Source organism: Somniosus microcephalus, chromosome 8 (assembly GCF_052327205.1).
Source record: "Somniosus microcephalus isolate GS21.2 chromosome 8, FLI_Smic_1.0, whole genome shotgun sequence".
In the NCBI taxonomy this organism is placed as follows: domain Eukaryota; kingdom Metazoa; phylum Chordata; class Chondrichthyes; order Squaliformes; family Somniosidae; genus Somniosus; species Somniosus microcephalus.
In genome coordinates, this window is record NC_140994.1 from 149465753 (window position 1) to 149484326 (window position 18574).

The 18574-nt window shown below is 51.4% G+C and overlaps 1 protein-coding gene across 1 annotated transcript in view; it reads left to right on the forward strand.

The window, feature by feature from the left end:
- The first annotated feature begins 302 nt into the window (after positions 1 to 302).
- Positions 303 to 18574, forward strand: part of slc23a1 (solute carrier family 23 member 1) — a 157904-nt gene continuing 139632 nt past the window's right edge. The window contains exon 1 of the mRNA XM_085995250.1: positions 303 to 398. Within this exon, the coding sequence (XP_085851376.1) occupies positions 366 to 398 (33 nt within the window). The 5' untranslated portion in view covers positions 303 to 365. The remainder of the gene's footprint in view (positions 399 to 18574) is intronic.

An 18574-nucleotide genomic window follows, 5' to 3' on the forward strand; every position in this document is an offset into this window, starting at 1 on the left:
TGGAGAACCCAGCAGAAATATTTGCCGTGTTTTAGTTTGAAATTTCTTGAACACAAATATGGCCGAGTTTGGAAATGCACATGCGTCAGTGTCGTTGATGCATATCTTTATGAAAAGTTCACCAGGTTTATCCAAACAGATAATCTTGGTTATAGTTTCAATTTGCTGTACCAGATCTCACAGTCTATCGGTTAAAGTCCTTCACACTATTTCAAAAATCATTAACTTTCTCATTCCCTCTTATTGCTTAATGTGCCTACATCTAATTTCAATACTCAGTGTTTCCTAGCTTTCACTGAAGCTCATTGGTGCTTTGGGTCTTTACTTGTGGCACTATTTGAAAAGGATAGAGATTAAACTATAAAATGAAAAATACTTCAGAAATGATCCAGTTTAAGGTAAAGAGTTTTGAAATCTTCATGAATTAGGTAAACTCAATTAGAAGATGCAATTAAAATTAGTGTGTGGCATTCAATCTCATTTACTGCAGGTCTTGTGATTTGGTGCCTTTAGAATTACAAACCTTTGTCATTCCTGTAATCTAGAAGTACAACTTGAACGAGGTTAAATGTGATTAGTAAATAGAACTGCAGTTGCAAATCAGGTAATATGTTACCTGGTGTCTGCAGATTCATTTGGAATATCAAGGCTTGCTTATAATGGAAAAATTGTAGTTTGTCATAACAGTTATATTTTATAGTCACAAAAAAAAGACAAATCTTCGATGCTATAGGTCAAAATGACATTTGGAATCATACTTAATTGGAATAGTTTGGCTGCCAAAAGTCAGTTATATGAGAAGAATAATAAGTATTCGCGGCAGTTTTCAAAGTGCACACGCTTTACCTTATCCAATATTTTCAAACATTTTTTGATTGTTCAGTATTACAAAAAAGGAAATATACAAAACAGTTAACATTTCTTAATTTAAAATATTCCAGGAATCAACCAACATGAATGAAATGTTATAAAGTTTCTGGAGTTATTAAAGGGTTAATGAAGTTTTAATTATTTTGTCCATGATAAGATAATCTTCCTCTTGGCAAACACTCAACTAATTATGGCTCAGTAAATATAATGGTGAGGCTAGCAGCACTCATCGTTATTAAAGTGTAAATTGGACAGCAGCTTCCAGTGACCGCACATGTGTAGTTAAATGCAGAAATCAGAAAATTGCTGTCCGAGTTGCCCTGCTCCTCCAGAAGCTTAGCAACACCGGTACCTCGCGAAGAGACTCGGCATTCACATACATGGAACGGTGTGAAGTTGCTGTACTTACACGATAGATACCTACTAAACATGCCAGAAAAAGTTAGGGCATGTCCATTGCAGTGCAAGTAAATTTTTAATGGCATGGTAGCCTTAATTATTGCCAAACAACTGCTCTGTCATTGAAAATTAACTTTTATACGCGTGGAGTCTCATTCCTTCAGATTTTAATTATTGATGGAAATTTTTTAAAATTAAAAAATGTAAATTTTCTTTTACTTTTTCTTTCTGTCTCTTTTATCTCTCTTAATCCCACCTTTCTTTCCCTCTCTTTATTTTGCTTTTAGTACATAATTTGGCATTGAATCATATCCTAACTTACACTTCCTGGTTCAGACTCTGCATGTCTCAGTAAGAATTCTTCAATCGGATTGGTTGAGGAGATACACAGTCGCTTTCCCTGTTCACACTGGTCACAGATGCCCTGTAGGGGGCGCTGCGCTGTTTTGGATTTCTACTCACTGCAAGTTCCAGGGCAAAAATCCATAGAAAGTCTGTGGGTAGTGAACGGCTGGTACCGTTCGTTCGCCGCTGACCGCAAAGTCCGGGCCATTATTAGGCGGTTGACTTTTTGGGTACAATTTTCTAATATCGGAAACTTTGGTTTATCCGGAGGTTGTATGTCCGGAAACCTTGATCTAACGGCAGAAATCAGCAGCCGTTTTGTTAGTTTTTTTTTCTTTTTTTTCTTCTCCTAGCATTTTTTTAAACAGTCAGTCTCTGGAAAGCCTCTCTGAAGTTGTTGCTAAGCTACAGAGATGCTTCAAAGGTACGGGCCGACTGTTTACAAGCTGTTGCTAAGCAACAGTGTTTGTTGTCAGATACGGAGATGAAAACCTCCGTATCCTTCAACATTAGCGCTGGTCTGTCCGGAAGTTTTCATAGATCGGCATCACGCCGGTCCCGTCGGTGCCGGATATCGCGAAGTTTCCTGTATTCAGATACTATGTCAAATTTATAGACATTGATACAAAACGTCTATATCCATGTATAATCTTGTTATTTTCATTTATTAATACATGCAAGGAATCAAAACTTTAGAGACTTTAAAAATGCATGATTGAACAGCTTTCAAAAAAATCCTAACTTGATTTTTTTTAAATTCCAAGATATAGTAGCACAAAGACAAAATCTGCTTCTGGTCTTATTTTTTTTGCCATGGTTACTTGTAGCTACAAAAGGGAAAAACATTAGAGAAATACATCCAATATGGCAATTGGCAACTGCTCAGGCACAAATGTAGTGATACTTTCCTCCTGCAATGCTGTGAGGGGTAGAGATTGAATTAATTTTGGGTACAACACAGAGTTTGTGCTAACACCAGGTTAAGTTTTGGTGTATTTCTTCAATCACTGGGAATTTAGCACTGATTTGGTTCCAAAACCATTTTGAGTTTAGGTTTTGATGCTGTGGACCAATTTTAAAATTGGGCATCTTCGTATGGTAAACACCCATAGAACAAGCTCACACTGATTGTTGATTTATAGTAACTGAATGTTCTTGATGACAAGCTAGATTGATTACGGAACCTGAGATTGATTATGAAGCCTGAGTTAGCAAACGTACTGCCCGGATCTGAGACAACTAATTAACAAGAACAATAACATGTTGACTCAATTTGGCTATATGCTGACTCAGTTCTGTAAATGAAGACCGGCTTAGACTTTAAAGTTGCTCAAATCCAGTCTAAATAGAGTTCTACAGAGATCAGGTTCAGTGTCTGCCAAACAGCTGGCCATCGGATCAAAACATTTCAGCACAGAAGGAGTCCATTTGGCTCATTGTATCTGTGCCACTGGTAGCTCCGTGTCCAGACTATCCAATTGAATCTTATTTACCTGCCCTTTCCCTGTGGCTTCATTTTAGATATCCAGAAACTGGAAAGGAAGCTGAGGTTGTTTTCTTTTTTTTTTTAAGTTCCCCTTATTTCTTATTATATAGTAACAATGGAGGTCAGATGTTACGTTCTTCTCTTCAGTTTTCCACTTCAATTTGTTTTTCAGGTTAACCTGGGGCTGATCGTTTGTCTTTTCTAACCTGGTGTTCAGACAGTGACTGAAGTAGAATAATTAGAATGTTCACCCAGTAGATGGAGAGCACAATCTGGGTACATGAATCCTGTATCAGTTCTCTCATCTACAGGATAAATCAAACTCTTATTCCTTACTGAAACTGTATTTGTTTATTACAAGTAACACCACTCGCCTGCTTCACAGAACAGAACTTATCAGATATATTTTATTTCAATTACACGCACACAAAGTTTTAAATATTACTCTGAAATCATTCGGTGATTAGCATAAAAATAATGTTTCTCCTTCCCCCCCCTACAAATAAAGGTTTATAATTACGCAACATCAAATCAAAATGACTACCAAACAGGAAAAATAGGAGCCTGGTCTTGAACTCAAATTCTTCGGGCAGGATATTACGAACCTCAGCGGATCCAGTGCCGACGACGTCGGTGGCGGGTCGCGGCCCTGCTGCCGGCTCCAGCCCGCTGTGTGGAATGAATTTACCTTGATTGGGGTTGTTAAGTCCATCCAGTGCATTTTCCAGCCAAGGAAGTGGGTGTGGTGACGTCATTTGATGATGCATCATCAGCCAGTTTTCTTAAAGGGACCATGGCCAACTTTAACTTGGCAGTTGTGCTGTCAGTGTTCTACAGCATTGAGGTGCTGCAAACACTGACAAGCACTACACAGGAGGTGCAGGGCTGCATCCAGGCTCTCCCACGACTCCCTCCATATGCTTATGGAGGGAGTCACAGCACACAGGGAAGCCCTGTTTCCTTCCCATGGGTGGAGAAGGCCTCCCTAGGAGATCAACACAGCCTGGTTGCACATTGCAGAGGAGGGGACAAGCAGGTCAGGAGGACCTGGGTACAGTGCTGCAAACATTTCAATGATCTCAGTAGATCACGAAGCATTAATACAAATCCACACTCAACCTCACCCTGCTGTGCCTCTCATCACATCCCCATCACTCTGCCTTCCCTACTCTACTCTTGCACATCCTTACTCACACCAACTTACCTTGCACCTCCACCCATCCCTCTCTATCTACATTGTCACATCCCCATCGCATGAACCACCCGTAACACTCACCCTCTTCCTAATGGAATCATAACAACTAACAACACACAAGGGTAGGCACTTGGATGTTTTAGCCAATGTTCATGTAAGGTTTCTGTTAATGTGGTGTCAAACACTGAAATCTTTATTTTGAATACTTTGCATACTTGGACAGATTTGTGTGCACCTTTGGAAGTGGTTTAGTGAGTTGCAGTCTCTCTTCTTAGGCAGTCCCTCGGAACCAAGGATGACTTGCTTCCACACTAAAAATGAGTTGTCAGTTAACTGATGAGTCCAATGCAGGACCTACAGTCTCTGTCACAGGTGGGGCAGACGGTGGTTGAAGGGATGGGTGGGTGGGGTGCTTGGGTTGACATGCACTCCTTCTGCTGTTTGCGCTTGGCTTCCACTTGCTCCCAGTGAAGAGACTCGAGGCGTTCGGCGCCTTCCCGGATGCTTCTCCTCCACTTTGTGCGGTCTTGGGCCAGGGATTCCCAGGTGTCAGTGGGGATGTTGCACTTTTTCAAGGAGGCTTTGAGGGTGTTCTTGAAGTGTTTCCTCTGCCCACCTGGGGCTCTCTTGCCGTGTCGGAGCTCCGAGTAGAGCACTTGTTTTGGGAGTCTCGTATCGGGCATGCGGATGATGTGACCCGTCCATCGGAGCTGATTGAGCGTGGTCAAAGCTTCGATGCTGGGGATGTTGGCCTGAGCGAGAACACTGATGTTGGTGCGCCTATCCTGCTAATGGATTTGCAGGATCTTGCGGAGGCAGCATCGGTGGTACCTCTCCAGTACTTTGAGGTGCCTGCTGTACATGGTCCATGTCTCTGAAGCATACAGGAGGGCGGGTATCACTACTGCTCTGTAGACCATGAGCTTGGTGCTGGGTTTGAGGTCCTGGTCTTCAAACACTCTCTTCCTCAGGCGAGCGAAGGCTGCACTGGCACACTGAAGGCGGTGTTGGACTTTGTCATCGACGTCTGCCCTTGTTGACAGTAGGCTCCCGAGGTATGGAAAGTGGTACATGTTGTCCAAGGCCTCGTCATGGATTTTGTTAATCGGGGAGCAGTACTGTGTGGCAGAGGCAGGTTGGTAGAGGACCTTTGTCTTACGGACGTTTAGTGTAAGGCCCATGTTCTTGTATGCTTCGGTGAAGGTGTTGATGATGGTTTGGAGTTCGGCCTCAGAGTGTGCGCAGATGCAAGCATCATCTGCATACTGTAATTCGATGACAGAGAATGGGACGACCTTTGATCTGGACTGGAGGCGACGGAGGTTGAACAGTTTCCCGTTTGTTCTGTAGATTAGCTCCACTCCAGAGGGGAGCTTACTGAGGGTGAGATGGAGCATTGCAGCCAGGAAGATCGAGAAGTGTGTTGGTGCGATGACACAGCCTTGCTTGACCCCAGTCCGTACGTGAATTGGATCTGTGGTGGATCCATTGGTCAGGATCACGGCTTGCATGTCATCGTGAAGCAGGCGGAGGATGGTGACAAACTTTTGAGGGCAGCTGAATTTGAGGAGGAATTTGAATTGCAGTGAATGGTGAGACATAATGGTACACCCCGCAATGGTGATGAGTGTGAAAGGAATGGCTTGGGCATTGTAGGGATGCTTTATGATGTTAGTTCCAACCTGGTGCATCATGTGGCAGCCACGGTGTACAGCATTAAGTGAAGTAAATCTGGCCATGGTGAGGTCATCCCTGGCCTCCCGGGCAGCAATGTGATCGAGTGCTGATGCCCTGTGCAGCATCAGTTGATTGCGAAGAAGGCTGGTGTTGTTGGTGCTGCAGGTGTCCCTGGTGCTGCTGGTGTTGGGGCTGATCGTGGTGGGATTCTGAGGACCAAGGTGAGAGAGTTTCAATGGCTCCCATGCTGATGGAATAGATGGCAGGTGAAGTATAGATGACAGAAGCGATCTGTCAATGGTGGGAGTGGTAATGAGGTCAGACCGGATGGAGACTTGTGTAAAGACTTGCAGCAGTCTGAATCTGTAGTGGAAATACAGTTTAGAGAAGCTAGTGGTTAAAGGAAAATTTCTCAATCGGCTGGGAGCTTTGACTTGACATTTGAAGCTGTCAACTCATCAGCTGATTCAGTGGCTGGTGACCTCCTGCCTCAGCTTCACAGATAAGGTCAAGGCACAGCAGGAAACTGGTGGGTGATCTGTCAAAGTCAAAAAGCTGCGAAAAAACCATTGTTAAGTGGCTGTAAACTAGCCACTATTGATTTTAATTCCCTCCCCCGCCACTGCGTTTTGGGCCTGCTCAGCGCTGACAGACCCGACATTTGGTAAAGGCATGTGGCAGTGGGTTCACAGCAGGGTCCCGACCTGCTGGGGAAAAAAAACACTTTCCGACCTGACTCGCCACCGATCGCGCCCGCTGACAATTACTGATCATACCTATTAATAAGAGCAGCTGTAGTCTACTTTTTACTTCAAGTCTAAGAATCTATGATGGCACTAAATGTACAATAGTAACATACAAATATTGGTTCTTTTATCATTTCTAGGAGACGTACTTTGCAGCTGTTGGTTAATTTGCTGGAGCTTATTTTGATGATTCCAGAATGTAAAAAGAAATTGCTGTGAAGAGCTTGACATCCTCATTGTTATGTTTGTATCTTTTGATAAAGGATCTTTATTTAGTTCATAAAAGTTAATGTAGAAATTAGCTTATTGCCATGTCATAAACCACAGAAAAAATATAAAAACAGCATAGCAAAAAAGATTAATGATACCATGCCAAGGAACAAAAAAATAAAATTAAAAAGAATATTCCCGAAGGCTCTACAACTCTGGTTGTCTGAGGGGAACAATAGGTCTGCTCAAAAGTCAAAATGAATCAAAGAAACAAGAAAGTCTACCATAACAAAAAACCTTCTCAATAAGGAGATGTGGTCTGAGAAGCACAAGTATATAGATGAGTACTTCAGGCCATATGGAAAGCCTGCTAGCATGTGGTAGAAATTTTGTTAAATGTGCCACCATTGTGCTGACCAAGGAAATCAGCTACTGGAACACAGTCACTTGACAAATAGTAACTGTCATGACATGGGCAACACGATACAGAATCCTGGATGATGGCAGATAAATCCCTGACTGATGCCTGAAATGAAGCTGAAGCAAACAGGGTAGTAACGTTGGTGCAAGTCTATGCATGGACAGGAAACATGATGCATGGCATTGCTGTACACATAATCTCTCTTAAGTGTTCCAGTACTGAATGCATTATGGACCCCATACCTCCTGTCAATTTGTGGGCTTGGGTGTCTCTCCCAGGAGAGTTACCCTGATTTGGAATCGTCGCTTTGGTTTAGGAAGGATGTGATCTCCCTTCATCTCCTATGATGCGTATAAAATAAAAAAGCTATATTGTTCGAAATGTAGTACACTGTAATAATGTATGATGCTTGGGGGTGTGTATGTTAGCTCAGGGTTCAACAGAACACCAAGGTTGTGCACAGCTTACTTCAGCCTGAGCAATCACCCAGGGGAATGGATGGAATCTGTGGTAAGGGAGCACAGCCACTACCTAAATCAATCAGAAAGGATGACACTTGCAAATGTTCAGCTCATTTGCAACTATTGGCACAAAATCATGCAATTCAGTGCTCACTGCCCAGGTAGCTGTTGCAACACCTTCATTGTAAGGCAATCTTTGTTCCCAATAATATTTGACCCATAAAGGCAAGTATTAGGGTGGCTCCTGGGTGATGAAGGCTAACCTCTAGAGCCATGGTGCATGACACTTCTGCTGTATCACAGGATGCCTGCTGAGTACCTATAATGAGCTGCCTGCACCACCCAAAAAGTCCTTCCAATGTTGGGAGGACTCGTAAAAATCAACATTTCATTGTGCAGTACACACATCTGCTGCATATATGACAAATAAAATTGAATTGAATTGAATTGTAATGGCAGGCGTTGTGGGGCTTTTTTGTCTGCTGCTTAATAAGGCAGCCACAAGGCCTCCAACCTCAAGAATCTCACGCTTGGTGTGAGAAAAAATGGTCACTTACCTTTTAAGGTCTTTTTCACCTGGTTGTCTGTCCCTCTCAGACCTTCTGGTTTTGTGGGGAGGGAGCAGGAGGCAGGCACAAGGGCAGGCAACAGCTTCTTCAGGATCCTGAGCATTGCCCAAGCACACTGCAGAGGCACTTTGGGGCCATAGGGGGTAAAATTGGGTTGCTTTGTGCCTCCTGTTAGCGCCCCGTGGCACTGTGCCTCTGGCGATGACGTCATCGCCGTGTGCAATGCCCCGCTCGCTCTCCAGCCGCAAACTTGGCTCGCGCCCCCTGACCTACCACCGGACGATATGTCCGACAGGGTCAGGGTGCTGTTTTTGTGGCCACAGTGACGCAAACTAAAGGGCAGGTGCTGGGCGGCCATTTTTTTCCAGCCGCCTGCCAGCACCTGCCCCCTTCCGCTTCTTGATGTAGGGTGCCGGCTGCGATCGGTCAGCCCTGCTATCTTCTTGAGTGCCGGGCTGTTTTCCTGGCACCCTGCTCCCCGGTGGTACAGCAGGGCCCCGGTGCGCGCAGTGCTAAGCCCCTCCCCTTTAATCAAGGGAGGGAGACCTGCAATACGACGGCATGGCGCTGTTGCACGTAGCACCGCGATATTCAATGGTAGCACTCCAAGAAGGAGGGGAAGCGCTTCCAGTAGCATCCCGCCTCCTGCTTGGGGCGCTACCACTGAATTTACGGCGCAGGGGCGCTAACTTTTTCGGGGCACTACTTTTAGCACCCCGGCGAAGTTAGCGCCCCAAAGGGGGCACCACCGAATTTTTCCCCTATAGTGTCTTAAATCTTCTGCACAACTCACATATATTACATTCCTGCTATCTAATGAGACATGCTCACACTCACCCACACACTTCAGTACAATCAGATTTTTAATCTCAAACTATATCATGTGTCAAAATTTCTTGCATGATAATATTTGCAGCTACAGTGGACAGTATAAGTGAGCATTATAAATTACTATATTTAAGACTTGTGCTTATTTTCTGTATCCAATATATTTTTGCAGCTCTTGCGTGTTGAAAGGTTGTCACCCTGGACAGTAAATGGAGGAATAGTTAGAGGTCCAGATGCAGTTTTGCAAATTAATGCAGATGAAATAAAAAAAATTGACTGAGGGCTTATGATTGATACAGGCTCATTGAGTAAGAGTGTCTATTCCTCCTCAGTTCAGAAAAAAGATATTTCAATTATATGTTAACAGGAGTAAAGGCACTCACAACTCATAACTGCTGTCAGATTTCCCCTTTAGATGGTGAACTGTTGCACTTCTAAAACATAGACGTTTTTGTTGAGGGAATAAAGATGCTTATTCTTTATGGAGGAATCCAGTATATATATGTATATTAAATGATTTGCAGTATCTTATATATATAAAAGGATACATCTGTCTGTCTGTCTGTCCTTCTGTCTGTCCGGCTGTACACACTAAAGTTATAGAGCGTACCTACATGTGCGTTACATCAAAAGAAAGCTTACGATTCCGGAACGGTCATAAGCGTATTTACGTTTCAGCGAGACAAAAATTGCGCCCGCGGTATCCAAAAACGTTCAAAATTCCGCTCATTAGCATCTCATTGTCCGCTCATTAGCATCGAGTGACATTAAGGTTGACCAATCGTACGGTCGAGCGACCCGATGGTCGACCAATCGCTGCGTGGCGGGGGTGGGTTCCTGGTGCATGCGGGCGGGCCCTCCTAGAGTCGAGTGACGGGACGATTGACCAATCCTACGCTTCGGTGACCTGACGGTCGACCAATCGGTGCGTGTGTGGGCGGGCCTTATTGTTCTGAACCGAGGTGAGTCGCCGCCATCTTGATTCCAAACTTTTCATTTCTTATTCCCGCTTTCTGCGTCTTTAAAAAAAAAGTTGCTTTTAAAACACATAGGCCTAGAAATTGAGTTTTGGCTTAGCCAGGGCTTTAGCGCCGGAAGTTAGTGCCGGCGCTAAGTCCCCCTGCGCGCGCCAAAAATTCAGCAGGGCCGCGCCCAAACGGCTGCCGGCGCTACTGAAGGGTCTTTGCGGCGGTAAATCGGCGCTAACTGCCGTTTCGCGCCGCAATTCCGGCGCTGCGGCACCCGATGCGGTGCGGCAGGCTCGGGAAGTGCAGGCCTCCTCCTTCCCTTAAGGAGGAGCTGCCTGCACCCGGCCGCGGCCCGCGAAAATCTTTTAAAAAATGAGCCCGGCACCTCGGACAAGTGCCGGGCTTGCTTCTGTTCCGGGGGGGGGGGGGGGAAGTCCGGGGAGGGAGCTGCGGCCAGGCGGCCAGCGGGAAAGCGGCCGGCCGCCGCGGGGCCTTTAATGCGCCGGCGCAAAGACTTGTAAGACTCTGTTGCCAGAGTCTTAGTTGCGGCTGCCACGGGCGAGGCGGCCGCAACTGAATTTCGGCGCTGGGGCCCGTCGGCATGGCAACCGGGACGCTGCGCACACCGATGACGTCATCGGTGCCGGCGCAGCGCTACCGGTCTACCGCGGCGGAAGGGCCCCAGGCAATTTCGGCGCCGGCGCCAATTGCAGCGTTAGGCCCTCTAGCGCCGCAAAATCGGCGCTAAGGGCACTCAATTTCTAGGCCATATTGTTTTTTAAAAAAGTTAATTACTTTTTAAATCTTTTATCTAATCTCATTAATTTTCCTACCTTTCCCCGTTTTTGCAGGTAGGCCTCGAAGCCTGGGCGTCTGTTGCCAGCCATGCTGGACCCTAAGCAATTGTTGTGTGGAAAGCTCCTCCCACCCCTCACCCCCCACCCCCCCCCGCTGGGCCCGATTCCGAACCAGCGGCCAGCCATCTTGGTAAAGGCTGGCTGGGCTCACTGCAAGCTCTTCGCGCTTCATTCGGGGGGGGGGGCGGGGCTCAGGAGGGGAGGGGGAGCGGAGAGGGTTACCCCGGCAACTGGGCTCGCCAGCCGCAATCGGCCATCTCAAACCGCTTAGGCCCAGGCCCGGTCCCGGAGATCGGGAGGCGGAGAGGGGAGGAGGGTTACCAAGGCAACCGGGCCCAGCCAGCCGCAATTGGCCATCTCAGGCCCGGCCTCGGGAGGGCGGGACTCGGGCTGACCGGGGCGCTGTGCTCGGCATGTCAGTGCGTGGGGTGGCACGGAGCTCAGCGGAGCCATCGCCAGCAGAGGGGAGAGGGTCTGCTGGCTCCCCCTTCCCTTTCTCCCCCCCCTCCTTCCCCCACCCCTCCCCTCCACCCCTCTCCCCCCTCTCCCCCCTCCCCTCTCCCCCACCCCTCCCCTCCCCCCATCACCCCTCTCCCTCCCCATCCCCCCCTCTCCCCCACTCCCTCCCCCCTCTCCCTTCCCCCTCTCCCCCCCACTCCCCTCCCCCTCCCCCCCTTCCCCCCTCCCCTCCCTCCTTTCCCCCACTCCCCTCCCCCTCCCCCCTTCCTCCCCCTCCCCCCTTCCCCCGTCCCCTCCCCCCCTTTCCCACTCCCCTCCCCCTCCCCCCTTCCTCCCCCTCCCCCCTTCCCCCCACCCCTCCCCCCCTTTCCCTCCTCCCCTCCCCCCCTTTTCCCCCTCCCCTCCCCCCCTTTCCCCCCTCCCCCTCCCCTTCCCCCCTCCTTCACCCCCACTTTCTCCCCCTAACCTTCGCCCCCCTTTCTCCCCCTTTCCCCCCTTCTCCCCCTTCCGTTCCCCTTCCCTTCCCCCCTTCCCCCCTTCCCTCCTTCCGCCCCTTCCCTTCCCCTCTTCCCTTACCCCCCTTTCCCCCTCCCCCCTTTCCCCCTTTCCCCCTCCCCCCTTTCCCCCTCCCCCCTTTCCTCCCTTTCCCCCCTCCCCCTTTCCCTCCTTCCCCCCTTCCCTTCCCCTCTTCCCTTCCCCCCTTTCCCCCCTTTCCCATCCCCTTCCCCCCTTTCCCCCCTCCCCCCTTTCCCCCTTTCCCCCTCCCCCCTTTCCCCCCCCTTTCCCCCTTCTTCCCCCTCCCCCCTTCCCCCTTTCCCCCTTCTTCCCCCTTCTTCCCCCTTTCCCCTTCTTCCCCCTTTCCCCCCTTCCCCCTTCTTCCCCCTTTCCGCCTTCCCCCTTCTTCCCCTTTTCCCCCTTCCTCCCCCTTTCCCCCTTCCCCCTTCCTCCCCCTTTCCCCCTTCCCCCTTCCCCCCCCTTTCCCCTTCTTCCCCTTTCCCCTTTTACCCCTTCTTTCCCCTTCTTTTCCCTTCTTCCCCCTTTCCACCCTTCCCCCTTCTTCCCCCTTTCCCCCTTCCCCCTTCTTCCCCTTCTTCCCCCTTTCCCCCTTCTGCCCCCTTTCCCCCTTCCCCCTTCCTCCCCCTTTCCCCTTCTTCCCCCTTTCCCCTTATTCCCCCTTCTTTCCCCCTCTTCCCCCTTTCCCCTTCTTCCCCCTACTTTCCCCTTATTCCCCCTTACCCTTCTTCCCCCTTTCCCCTTTCCCCCTTCCCCCTTTCCCCCCTTCCCCCTTTCCCCCCTTCTTCCCCCCTTCCCCCTTCTTCCCCCTTTCCCCCTTCTTCCCCCCTTCCCCCTTTCCCCCTTTCCCCTTTCCCCCTTCCCCCTTCTTCCCCCCTTTCCCCTTTCCCCCTTCTTCCCCCTTTCCCCCTTTCCCCCTTCTTCCCCCTTTCCCCCTTTCCCCCTTCTTCCCCCTTTCCCCCTACCGCCCCCTTTCCCCCTTCCCCCTTCCTCCCCCTTTCCCCTTCTTCCCCTTTCCCCCTTCTTCCCCCTTTCCCCTTATACCCCCTTCTTTCCCCCTCTTCCACCTTTCCCCTTCTTCCCCCTACTTTCCCCTTATTCCCCCTTACCCCTTCTTCCCCCTTTCCCCTTTCCCCCTTCCCCCTTTCCCCCCTTCCCCCTTTCCCCCCTTTCCCCCCTTCCCCCCTTCTTCCCCCCTTCCCCCTTCTTCCCCCTTTCCCCCTTCTTCCCCCTTCCCCCTTTCCCCCCTTTCCCCTTTCCCCCTTCCCCCTTCTTCCCCCTTCCCCCTTTCCCCCTTCTTCCCCCTTTCCCCCTTTCCCCTTCCCCCTTCTTCCCCCTTTCCCCTTTGATGCGCTATCATTTACTCATAAAAGACTGAGAGTTAGAAGAGTAACTAAAGGCTTTTATTAACAACAGAATGGAGGTCTGCCTCGCGTGGTCGACCGGTCCATGATACTAAGGGCTGGGGAGCAGTCACCTTTATACTAGGACCTGTGGGAGGAGTCAGCCGAGGCATGTCCAGGCATGTACACAGTGGAATACAAACAGGACAAACAGGAATACAAACAGTGGTTTACCACATTCAGCCCTTGTTTAAAATTGAGTCCGGCGGGGTGAAGTGTATTAAAAGTTAGTGTATTGGAGTCTCTCCGGAGGTCTTGTCTGCCGCTGTGATCTGCGTGGCGACGGCAGGGGTAGTGGAAGTTTCCGGCGTCGAGTCCAGCGTAGGCTGTGGCACAGGCGTGTCGTCCTCGTAGATGTCGAGCGGGTCGCGGGGCCCAGGCCTGCCGTCTGCTGGGGCTGGATATCGGATCGTGGGGGGGGGTGGTAGTGGGTAGTGGGTTACTGCGGCCCCCGAGGGTGCAAGGTCTCTTATGGAGACTGTGTCCTCCCGCCCGTCCGGGTATGCGATGTAAGCATACTGGGGGTTGGCGTGGAGGAGGTCGACCCTCTCGACCAGGGGGTCCGTTTTATGGGTCCTCACGTGTCTTCTCAGTAGGACCGGCCCCTGGGCGGGACGTCAGCCATGGGCGGTAGCGATGTCCCCGATGTGGACTTCCTTGGGAAGACAAACATTTTCTCATGAGGGGTGGCGTTAGTGGCAGTGCAGAGCAGTGACCGAATAGAGTGGAGCGCATCGGGGAGCACATCCTGCCAGCGGGAGGTTGGAAGGCCCCTAGACTTTAAGGCTAGCAGGACGGCCTTCCAAACTGTCGCATTTTCTCTTTCCACCTGTCCGTTCCCCCCGGGGGTTGTAACTGGTGGTCCTGCTTGTGGCAATACCCCTAGTTAGCAGGTACTGACGGAGTTCGTCGCTCATAAACGATGAGCCCCGGTCGCTATGGATATAGCTGGGGAAGCCGAACAGGGTGAAGAGGTTGTTCAGACATTTAATGACCGTGGCACTGGTCATGTCCGGGCAGGGGAAGGCGAACGGGAAACGGGAGTACTCATCAATAATATTGAGGAAGTACACATTGCGGTCGGAGGAGGGGAGAGGCCCTTTAAAATCGACGCTCAGGCGCTCGAAGGGGCGAGTGGCTTTTATCAGGTGGGCCCTGTCTGGTCTATAAAAGTGCGGTTTGCACTCAGCGCAGACTTGGCAGTTCCTGGTCATGGTCCTGACCTCCTCAATAGAGTAAGGCAGGTTGCGGGCCTTGATGAAGTGGAAGAACCTGGTGACCCCCGGGTGGCAGAGGTCATTGTGGAGGGCCCGCAGTCTATCGATCTGCGCGCTGGCGCAGGTGCCACGCGATAGCGCATCCGGGGGTTCATTTAGCTTCCCGGGCCGGTACAAGATCTCGTAGTTGTAGGTGGAAAGTTCGATTCTCCACCTCAAGATCTTGTCATTTTTGATTTTGCCCCTCTGCTTGTTGTTAAACATAAAAGCAACTGAACGCTGGTCAGTGAGCAGGGTAAATCGTTTTCCGGCCAGGTAGTGCCTCCAATGACGCACAGCCTCCACAATCGCCTGGGCCTCCTTCTCAACAGCGGAGTGTCTGGTCTCCGGGCCTTGGAGGGTTCGTGAAAAGAAGGCCACGGGTCTCCCCGCCTGATTGAGGGTAGCGGCCAGGGCAAAGTCAGACGCGTCGCTTTCCACCTGGAAGGGGATGGATTCGTCCACTGCGTGCATGGTGGCTTTGGCAATGTCCTCCTTGATACGGTGGAAGGCTAAGCGGGCCTCTGCCGTCAAGGGAAAAGAGGTGGACTTGATCAGCGGACGGGCCTTGTCCGCATAGTAGGGGACCCACTGGGCGTAATAGGAGAAAAACCCTAGGCACCTCTTCAGGGCCTTGAGGCAGTGGGGCAGTGGAAGTTCCATAAGGGGACGCATCCGGTCGGGGTCGGGGCCGATGACTCCGTGTTCCACAACACAGCCAAGGATGGCGAGGCGGTTTGTGCGGAATATGCACTTCTCCTTGTTATATGTCAGGTTTAGGAGTTGGGCGGTGCGGAGGAATTTTTCGAGGTTTGCGTCATGGTCCTGCAAGTCACGGCCGCAGATGGTCACATTGTCCAGATATGGGAAAGTGGCCTGCAACGCATTTTGATCTACCATCCGGTCCATCTCCCTTTGGAAGACGGAGACCCCGTTGGTGACGCCAAAGGGAACCCTAAGGAAGTGATAGAGGCGGCCGTTTGCCTCAAAGGCAGTGTACTGGCGGTCCTCAGGGCGGATGGGGAGCTGGTGGTACGCTGATTTCAGGTCAATGGTCGAGAAGACGCGGTACTGCGCGATCTGGTTGACCATATCAGCTATACGGGGGAGTGGGTAGGCGTCCAGCAGGGTGTAGCGATTTATTGTCTGGCTGTAGTCGATGACCAGGCGCTGCTTCTCGCCGGTCTTAACGACCACAACCTGGGCTCGCCAGGGGCTGGTGCTGCCCCTCAATAATCCCTTCTTTCAGGAGCCGCTCCACTTCGGTTTTAATGAAAACCCTGTCCCCGGCACTGTATCGCCTGCTCTTTGTGGCGATGGGCTTACAGTCGGGGGTGAGGTTAGCAAACAGTTGCGGGGGGGTGACTCTGAGTGTGGAGAGGTTGCACCTGGTGCGCGGCGGGCAGTTTGGAAGCTGCTGGCTGCGGACTGTGAGTGGGGGTAGGGGTCCACCGTACGCCATCGTAACACTTTTAAGGTGGCACTGAAAATCTAACCCCAGCAGGACGGCAGCGCAGAGGTCAGGCAGGACCAGAAGTTTAAAATGATCGTACACGGTCCCGTCTACTACGAGTGTCACCACGCAGTAGCCGCCGATGTCCGCCGACTGGGACTCGGAGGCCATAGAAATCCGCTGTTGCGCAGGCAGGACTGGGAGAGAGCAACGCCGCACCCGTGTCGGGGTGGATGAAGCTCTCCGTGCTCCCAGAGTCAAAAAGGCAGATTGTATCGTGACCATTTACCTTAATGTCCATTGTGGAACTGGCCAGTTGGTGCGGTCTCGCTTGGTCCAGTGTAACGGATGCCAGCGTAGGGGTCGGTGTGTCGCTGCGGGTATCAGATGAGGCGGTGTCGGGGGCCTGCTGCGTCCCGGCTGTCATCCAAGATGGCGGCGTCCCATGATCCCCATGTGGCTGGAGGCGTCCAAAATGGCTGCTGTACCGGTGATTCGCACATGGCCGGGGAGGTCCAAGATGGCGGCCCGCATGGCCCACATGCGGCGCTGCTGGGGTTCGGGGTGGCTTTGGCCCTGCAGACGCTAGCGTAGTGTCCCTTCTTCCCGCAGCCCGAGCAGATCGCGTTTTTCGCCGGGCAGCGCGCTCTGGGGTGTTTTGCCTGGCCACAGAAGTAGCATTTCTGGCCTGGGGCACTGCTGTCTGGCCTTGGGACACTGCTGCGGTAGTTGGGCCGTTGTTGGGGTGTGGCTGGGGTGGCACGGCGCTATGAGGCGGTCCTACCGTGTCCCAGGCTGTCATTCCCCGCGGCGTCCACGGTGCAGAGGAGTAGGCATTCATGCCCTGGTAGGCTGCATCCAACGATAGTGCGAGTTCAGAGGCCTTGTTGAGGTCGAGGTTACTCTGCTCCAACAGTCGCTGTCGGGTGTAATTGGATCTGTGGCCCGCTACAAAAGCGTCCCGGATAAGTTCCTCTGTGTACACGGCGGCCTTTACATCCTTACAACCACAGGCCCGGCCAAGCACAGACAGTGCCTGAAGGTATTCCACGGTCGATTCCCCAGGTTGTTGTTTACGACTCCCCAGAAGGTGCCTGGCGTACACTTCGTTCACTGGGCGCGTGTACTGGTCCTTGAGGAGCTTGATAGCGTCCGCGTACGAGGTCGCGTCTTGGATGACCGAGTACACTCGGTGGTTCACTTTGGAGGTCAGGACATCCAGTTTGTCCTCGTCCGATTTGATTGCTTCGGAGGCGGTCAGGAATTTTTCGAATCACTTAAGCCAGTGAGTAAACTTGGTGGATGAGTCCACCTCCCGATGATCTAAGTCCAGGCATGCTGGTGTGAGGATCTTCTCCATTATAAAAATGTTGTTAATAAAATTGATGCGCTGTCAATTACTCATAAAAGACTGAGAGTTAGAAGAGTAACTAAAGGCTTTTATTAACAACAGAATGGAGGTCTGCCTCGCGTGGTCGACCGGTCCATGATACTAAGGGCTAGGGAGCAGTCACCTTTATACTAGGACCTGTGGGAGGAGTCAGCCGAGGCATGTCCAGGCATGTACACAGTGGAATACAAACAGGACAAACAGGAATACAAACAGTGGTTTACCACACCCTTTCCCCCCCTCTTCCCCCTTTCCCCCATTCCCCCTTTCCCCTTTCCCCCTTCCCCCTTCCCCCTCTTCCCCCTTCTCCCCTTTTCCCCCCTCCCCCCTTCTTCCCCCTTTCCCCCCCTTCTTCCCCCTTTCCCCCCCCTTCTTCCCCCTTTCCCCCTTCCTTCCCCCTTTCCCCCTTCCCCCTTTCCCCCTTTCCCCCTTTCCCCCTTCCCCTTCCCCCTTTCCCCCTTTCCCCTTTCCCCCCTTCTTCCCCCCTCCCCCCTTCCCCCTTTCCCCCCTTCTTCCCCCTCCCCTTTCCCCCTTTCCCCCTTTCCCCCTTCTTCCCCTTCCCCCCCTTCCCCCTTTCCCCCCTTTCCCCCTCTTCCCCCTTTCCCTTCCCCTTTCCCCCTTTCCCCCCTTCCCCCTTCTTCCTCCCTCCTCCCCCTTTCCCCCCTCCCCCCTTCTTCCCCCTTTCCCCCTTTCCCCCTTCTTCCCCCTTTCCCCTTTCCCCCTTTCGCCCCTTCCCCCTTTCCCCTTTTTGCCCCTTCCCCCCTTTCCCCCCCTTTCCCCTTCTTCCCCCTTCCCCCTTCTCCCCCCCTCTTCCCCCTTTCCCCTTTCCCCCTTCCCCCTTCCCCCTTCTTCCCCCTTTCCCCCTTCCCTCCTTCCCCCTTCTTCCCCCCTTCTCCCTTCTCCCCCTTTCCCCCTTCTTCCCCCTTTCCCCCTTCCCCCTTCTTCACCCTTCCCCTTCCCCCTTCTTCCCCCTTCCCCTTCTTCCCCCTTTCCCCTCCTTCCCCCTTTCCCCTTATTCCCCTTCCCCCTTCTTCCCCTTCCCCCTTTCCCCCCCTTCCCCCCTTCCCC